Here is a 7,810-nt window from a genome sequence, read left to right as displayed (position 1 = left end):
AGTAACCATTTATGGAAGCGCTTCTTACAAGGCAAATGTAGGGTTCGTTACTGTGGGGTGAATGTCAAAACTTTAAATACGACTGTCAAGATTTGGTGGAGGAGGCTCAGGAGCCCTAGGACTGGAAAATAAAATAAACCTACTCCCCATTTGGGGGCCCAAAGCGGTCAAGTCTGCACTAGGCAAGGCAAGGCTCAACCAAAAGAAAAAAAAAGGGGGGTGGGGCGGAAAAAGCTCAGGTGTGAAGGGAGCTTCACCAGGGCTGAGGACAGATTGTCATCTCTCTCGGGCCAAGGAACTATCCCCGGGGAAGGGACCCCACCAACAGCTCTATTTTATTTGTCGCTGAAATCTGTAATTGAACTGCTTGTCTCTCGGGCTTCCTTTCCTGTTCGACTCAGGGAGCTGTTAAGGCGGATGGAGTCCAGCTATTCTTCAGAGGCCCGCCTTGGTTCTCCAGGGACTTGGAGGCCCTTGGGACACGCTGCAGGTGTCGCTGCCGCAGTCACAACTGAGAAAGGTACTCCGCTGCGCCTTTGATTCTCAGAGCCTGTATTAAAGCATTAGGTAGCTCCTAAACGCCACCCGGAAACTTCTTGGGGAAGTGCTGTCTTCGGACCGCAGGTTTGGAGTCGGTCCTTGAGCCGTGGACACTGTCATTCAGAAGAGAGTGGTGTCCTTCGGAGTGCAGCCGTCGGGGCGGGGAAATTGCTACCCCGACCGTCTCACAAGGGGGAAGCGCGGGCGTAGGAGGGTCCTGCGCTCTCAAGAGAGAGCGGAGTTGCTTATTCACTCCTACTCCCGGGTGATTCAGATTGACTCCTGGGTCCTCAGGGCCACAGGTCAAGGCTACGCAGATTCCAGAGCCCGCAGACACAAGAACTCTCTTCCTTTCCGCTAGACGGTGGGTGGGGAACTCTAATTCCCTCTTCTTGCCCTCGCCCTGCTTAGCAGGTTTTGGGGAAAGAGAGAACTGAGTTTGTCCCGGGCCGAAGTGGCGCCCTACTTCCTGGGCCCGCACGACCGTGGCTTTCCAGCCGCATGGGGACAGCTGGCCCCTGCCTTGCCGGGAAGGGTGGGAGAGCAGCGGCTGCTAGCCGAGCGCGTGTAACCCCGAGGTGACTCGGGCCAGGCAGGCTTGCCCCTCCCCCTTCCGCGGGACGGCTGCTGGGGCCGAGCCGCAGGGGGTAGAGGGAGGTGCTGGCTCCAGACTCTCCTAGGTCGGTGAGCTCCGGCCCTCCGGGGGCGTCTCCTTCTCGGGGTCCCTCGTGCGCCTCCCGCTTTAGTGGGAGCTCTCCGAGTGCCTCTTTAGCGAGAGCCAATATCCTTTTGTGCTAATAGGTTTGTCCTCATTTGCTGCCTAATTGGACTATATAAAGCCAATAACAGGCGGGCTCTCATAGCCCGAAGCCAAAGCGCCAAAATCCGAGGGAAGGCGAGGAGGGGGGCGGTGGCAGAGGCGGCTGCGGGGCCCGGGCTCGGCTGCGCCTTGGCCGGCCTAATCCCATTTGCCATTGTACGCGCCCAATCGCCGTATACTCCCCGCATTTAACTTGGATGACATTTTGATTTCATCATTAGCATCCGGCGCCGGATTGACGCATCCCAAGCCGGGGACCGCTCTCGCAGCCTCCTCCCCGGGAGCCGCAGCTTCTACCCGGCCCCCTAGCTCCCTCGGCGCAGAGGCAGGTCCGCTCCCCGCCCCTCTGGACCCCTCCCCCATGCGAGCCCGCCCCGGCCCGGTCCCCACCCCGCCCTCCCGCGGCTCGATTCGCGCCCGGGGCGGCCCCCGACTTTGAGCCCCATAGTTGAGTTCCGTTTATGGTCTGATTTCCGGCCCCTAGCCTGCTCGCCCCGCCGCCCGCCTGTCCCGCTCCCTCCCTCCGTGGGACCCGGAGGACTGGGGACCATGCCGGAGCCCGGGCCGGACGCCTCGGGCACTGCCAGCGCGCCGCCCCCGCAGCCACCACCCCAGCCTCCCGCGCCCAAGGAATCCCCGTTCTCCATCAGGAACCTGCTCAACGGAGACCACCACCGGCCGCCCCCGAAACCTCAGCCGCCCCCACGAACGCTCTTCGCGCCGGCCTCGGCCGCCGCCGCCGCGGCCGCCGCTGCAGCCGCCGCAGCCAAGGGTGCCCTGGAGGGTGCCGCGGGCTTTGCGCTCTCGCAGGTGGGCGACCTGGCTTTCCCCCGCTTTGAGATCCCAGCGCAGAGGTTTGCCCTGCCCGCGCACTACCTGGAGCGCTCCCCGGCCTGGTGGTACCCCTACACCCTGACCCCCGCCGGCGGCCACCTCCCGCGACCAGAAGGTACCGACCTCTCTTTGAACTTTCGCTCTCTCCTCCCTCCCTACCGGCTAGTCCTATCCCCGCCCCGGGCTGGTCACTACAGTTATGGGATGCCCTGACACCTGCAAACCCGAGTTTTGGTTAACTTCCCCCGGCCTCTAGCCCTCATCTTTCGTGTGCGCTTGGTTACGAGGCCCGGGATTCCAATCCCACTTGCTGAGAAAAGAGGGAGAGTTGGAGGCCCTGGCGCTGCGCTTCCCGGGAAAAGTGGCCTCCAGCAGGAATGGGTGGCTTGGGATGGCCTGGGTAGGGGACTAGGCCTGGAAGGCAGGGACGAACCCTAACTACGGATAATTTTTCCGTTGGCCCCTGGCACGGGAGACGTGGGATAAAAGGAGCGGCCTTGCTGCCACCATCGGCTCGCTGGTGCTTTGGGAGGCAGGGGAGTCCTAGGTCTTGGCGCCCCCCGGGCAGCCCAGCGGGGACAGAGGAAGACCTCCAGAAAGCTGAGGCCGGAAGGCCAATTGTGGATTGCGCCTGCTGCCCCCAGACTCCCCCCTCTCTCAAGATTGTGTTGCTGTGCTTGAGTGTGCGTCTGTTTGTCTGTCCCCGCAGCCTCGGAGAAGGCCCTCCTGCGAGACTCCTCCCCTGCGTCCGGCACCGACCGTGACTCCCCAGAGCCTCTGCTCAAGGCTGACCCCGACCACAAGGAGCTGGACTCCAAGAGCCCGGACGAGATCATTCTGGAAGAGAGCGACTCAGAGGAAGCCAAAAAAGAAGGCGAGGCCGTGTCTGGCGCGGCAGGGACGACTGTAGGGGCGACTTCGGCGACTCCGGGCTCCGAGGACTGGAAGGCGGGAGCCGAGAGTCCCGAGAAGAAGCCCGCGTGCCGCAAGAAGAAGACGCGCACCGTCTTCTCCCGCAGCCAGGTCTTCCAGCTCGAATCCACCTTCGACATGAAACGTTATCTGAGCAGCTCGGAGCGTGCTGGCCTGGCCGCGTCGCTTCACCTCACCGAGACGCAGGTCAAGATCTGGTTCCAGAATCGTCGCAACAAGTGGAAGCGACAGCTGGCGGCCGAGCTGGAGGCTGCCAACCTGAGCCACGCCGCAGCGCAGCGCATCGTGCGCGTGCCCATCCTTTACCACGAGAACTCTGCCGCCGAGGGGGCGGCGGCGGCCGCGGGGGCCCCGGTGCCGGTCAGCCAGCCGCTGCTCACCTTCCCGCACCCAGTCTACTACTCGCACCCAGTTGTCTCGTCCGTGCCGCTGCTACGGCCGGTGTGAGACCCGAGAGGGGAGAGGGAGTGAGCGAGCACCTGGCCACCTTTCCGGGACCCCGGAGGAGACTGGGCTGGGCCAAGGGCGCCGAGGTGTGGCCAGCGGCCTTGGGAACCGGGCTTGGGCTCACTGCCTTGCCTCCTACCCCCCAATAGCATTTTGTAAGTATTTGCAATGTATTTTCGTGCAATTCATTCCTATGAATTTGAGGCGCTTCTCCTCTTATTTTTGGTTCTGCTTACCATTGAGAGAAAACGGGGTGGGAGGGCGACGAAATTCCCAGGTCAAAACTTCCAACTGCAAGTTTTTTGATAAATGTGCAGCCCTCCCCTTAAATTTCCGTTGCGCTGTGGCTTTTTTTTTTGAGGGGGGGGAATTTTTACCGAAGGAAAATAAGCACGGAACCCAACTTCCTTTAGTTTATTCATTTCCTATAGAATTGTCTTCAAAATCCGGAGAGAGAATGCATATTTTGAATTCATATTTATTTCTGGATATCTGGGTGTGGTTCTTCTTTTCCCACCCCCAATCAGTTATACCATACACACACCCCGGTTTTTCAAAATCTAAGTAACCTCTGGTGGGATCCCTACTCGGCCGGTCGATCTGCGGCCGTTAAAGTCATTCGTCTCAGTTCGTAACTTAAGAATTCTCTAACCAAACGTTTAAAGGGAAAAGACAAAAGCCCCAAATTAGACCTTTAAAAATTGGAACAACCCCACATCTGGCTGGGTTCCAGTGCTCTTATTTATCACTAGCATTTATTTAGTGGTATGTCACTGGTCCAAAAATTGTTACTTAACATCACTATGACTACTGTGTTACCTGCTTGAGAAATTGGTTTCCATTTTTTTTTTTGTAGGAAAAAAAATACATTTTATCCTCTCCCATTTTTACTTTGCTGCAACTATTGTGCTTTGACCTGTGCAATATTGTACAAAATCTCCCAGGAGCCCTGCCCCTTCCTCTGTGGGGATCAAGACCACCATGCCCCAGCATAATCATTAATGTAGAGGGAAGATTCAGCAGGGGAGAGTGGGGAGGAAAAAGCAAGCTAGGGTGGCAATGTTCAGAGGAGTAAGCCAGGCAGAGTGGAGCGCTTTAAGTGAAGGACAATCAACGTAGGAGAATCTTAACTTATTTGATAAATGTACAGTTTTCTTGTAAAGTTCACCCTCAACTCCACAGGGCCTCTTGCTCTGTTTTCCCGTTGGCTACACCTGTTGTTCTGTCGTTCCTGAGTAGTCTGTTTCCCCTTCCCTCCCTGTCCTCTGCTAGAGTCCCCTCCCTTTTTAAGAAAACAAAGCAAAAAAAAAAAAAAAAAAAACCTCCACAAAATATTGTTACATTTAATGTTGTTGTGGAATCGAATTAATTAAAAAGAAAAAAATAAGCCTTTCATGTTGCCAGAGTGTGTAACTTTGGATGGTTTCCTTTCTCCCTCAGAGCAGGTGTCCAGGGAATCTCTTCTTGCCCCGTCTCTGACTGCCTCTGTGCTCTCTAAGCCTGGCCTGGACTCACGCCCCTAGAATCTAGCCGGCAGAGGAGACAGAGGCGGCTTTGTTCAGGACCAAGGGCGCTCTTTCCTCCGTATCTTCTACTGCTTGAAAGGTCAGCAAGGAAGACTGAGGGATGGGAAGGGTATAAAGACCTAGATTTATCTAGTTTGCAAAATTGAGCAAACCGACAGTCCGGAGCTTAAAGACAGATGGTAGGTAGTTCGCAAAGAAAGGCTGAAGCTTGTCTTCTTTCCCCAAGCCAGGGTTCCTTCAAGAGCTTCTGGGCCAAGAATCCCTAAAGTGCCTGGATGATTGTGGTGGCTGTGGTTGTCCCCTGGGGTGTTGGAGGAAAGAAGGGAGCACAAAGCTTGGAAATTCAGCTGAGTCTGGAGGTAGATCATTAAATCTAGCAGTCCTTGGAATGGAGAAGGGGCTACAACTTCTAGAACCAGAAGGTTTCAGCTGAGCTAGGAGAATTTCAGATATTCAGTGCAGAAGGCGTGGGGGATGTGCCACTGGTTGAGAGAGGGAGGCACGATTGCCAATTGCCGTCGACTGCAACCGTGCTGGTCAGGCTTTCTGTGTCCATCGGTACCCAAAGCTGCCTCAAGGATAGCCTGTCTGGACCCACCTGTCCTGGCCAATGCTTGGATGTCTGTGCTTTTCCTCGGGCCACTGCGCTCTTGGTCCTCAGCACCGGAGGCAAGGCATTCCAAGACCCCTTAAAAGAACTGGTCTGCCAGGGAAGTAGATATTCATGTGTCCCTTGCCAACTCAGCATGGCTGCCTGCCTTCAAGTTCTGTGGTGTGTGTGTGTGTGTGTGTGTGTGTGTGTGTGTGTGTGTGTGTGTGTGTGTCCTGATCACATTCCTGGCTGTGTCCCTTTGGAGCTGGGGAGCCAGAAGTGGGGGGCTGAGGAACAGCAAGGCAGAGAAGATTTCAGCCAGCCTGGCTACAAGCAGGACACAACCACTGGGGAGCGCCTGTCTGCGATCTCTCTTCTCTTACTGTGTTGCCAAGCTCCTCCAACTCAATCGACACAATTGATTCTACGGTGGCTGAAACTCGGCTGTCGTTTTCTGTTGATGGAAAACTGGCTCCAAATAAACCAGCGTGTGTATTTGTGGCAAAATTTTAGCCTGGACCTCAGTGAAGATAGATCTGCCTTTATTTTCCTCTGGTTTGGAATAAAAACGAGGGCATGTGTCGTAAATGAAAAATAAACAGAATATCGGGGTCAAAATATGTTGTTCCTTGTGTTACCTGCAAACAGAGTGATGCCTTTTACTGTTGGCAATACTAACTGCGGGACAGGCCAGTAACAGCTCATTAAAAATAATGTTGCAATAGCAAACATGTCCTCAGATTTTACAGCCAGAGCACGATGTTATCAAATGCCAAGAAAATACTTCTTTATTTGTTTGGATTCTGGAAAACGGTTCTTGACTGACCCAGTCCTTTGAAAGTCAAGACATAACTGGTTTTCCACAAGCACAGTTTATCCTTCGTCTGATCCCTGTGGCCTCACTTTTCCTCCTGCATGGGAGTTTTGCTGCTCTGGGCTGGTAGTTCTCACCCCAGAGCCACAGTTTAGTCCTGGAGGAGGAGGGTGGCGTTCACATTGCCTTCCAGCTCAGTGGGGTCCTGCTGGTATTCTCAGTGTTCCGTGGAGGGAGGCTATGACATTATGGAATACTGGAGCTTTTCTGACTGGGGGCACAGTGGGTCTTTCTGAGACCTTCCTGTCAGAAGGAACCCGGTACAGGATTGCAGAACTGGTTTCTCTCTTATCCTCTGCCCATCTCCCCCTGCTTCTGCGAGGACTCCCAGGAGCTTCAAGAACTAATCACTAAAGAAGATTTGTGGGGGAGTGATGAGGCCTCCTGAAATTCCTCTGGATATTCTGTAGGGGAAGTCAGGGCAGCCAGGGTCCCCGTTCCAGGGTGCTGAGTGGACACCCCTCATTTTAGCCTTTTATCACCTTCAGGTTGTGGAACCTAGCTTTCTCTCTGTCTACCCACACTTCTGAGCCTGATCTTTATACCGGTCAATGCTCTGGTCAATGAAAATGATCTCACATTCCACAGTGGCCACCAAATAGATAGATGAATGCAAACGACACAGAACACACTCACTTGACACACCATACATGACGCCTCTCCTTTATATTTCTCTGCCATATACAAGTAGCCCAAGATTTCTAACACACCCACGCACAAATTTTTTTTTAAGCACCACTCTGATAGCTCAGGCATACAGACAGTCATGAACTTCGTTCAAAGTGACCCTAAGTGACTGGTTTTCTCGATGGTCCCTGGTTAAGGTGAGCTAAGAACAGATAGCATGGGTGGGCAGGAAGCAGGGTGTCTGTGCTCCCACCTCAGTTCTTCCCACTGAAAAATTCCCAAGCACCAGGTTGATCCTGGAGTTCTGTCACAGGCCACCTGGTCAAACTAGCCTAACCATACCACTACCTGGTGACCAGGGACCCCCATCCTCCTGTGTGCCAATACTATAGGAGTCTCCAACAGTGCTCTGAGTGCCTCTGACTGCCTTCAGGCCCTGGGAGAGCTCCGAGCCAGCCTCCGAACTGTTTCTGTTGGCAACACAGATGTATTTCTTTTATTTGGTAGTAAATAGAGTGGATGTGTGCACATCAAACAACAGCAAGACATATAAACTGGACCCCTGCCACTGTCGCTCATTTCTAAGGGGGAGCGCTCCCTTGGCAGATCAGAGTCTG

General features: G+C 54.7%; 1 protein-coding gene across 1 annotated transcript; it reads left to right on the top strand.

Annotated features, from left to right (window-relative positions):
* The first annotated feature begins 1,909 nt into the window (after positions 1 to 1,909).
* On the top strand, positions 1,910 to 3,689 carry Hmx3 (H6 family homeobox 3). Its single transcript, XM_059250572.1, has 2 exons — positions 1,910 to 2,309; positions 2,904 to 3,689. The coding sequence occupies exons 1-2, from the start codon at positions 1,910 to 1,912 to the stop codon at positions 3,572 to 3,574; spliced, it is 1,071 nt and encodes a 356-aa protein (XP_059106555.1). The 3' UTR covers positions 3,575 to 3,689.
* Positions 3,690 to 7,810: the final 4,121 nt, after the last annotated feature.

The sequence above is a fragment of the Peromyscus eremicus genome, chromosome 1, assembly GCF_949786415.1.
Source record: "Peromyscus eremicus chromosome 1, PerEre_H2_v1, whole genome shotgun sequence".
NCBI lineage: Eukaryota > Metazoa > Chordata > Mammalia > Rodentia > Cricetidae > Peromyscus > Peromyscus eremicus.
Note: the sequence above shows the minus strand (reverse complement) of the source record. Positions and strands in the feature narration are given on the sequence as shown.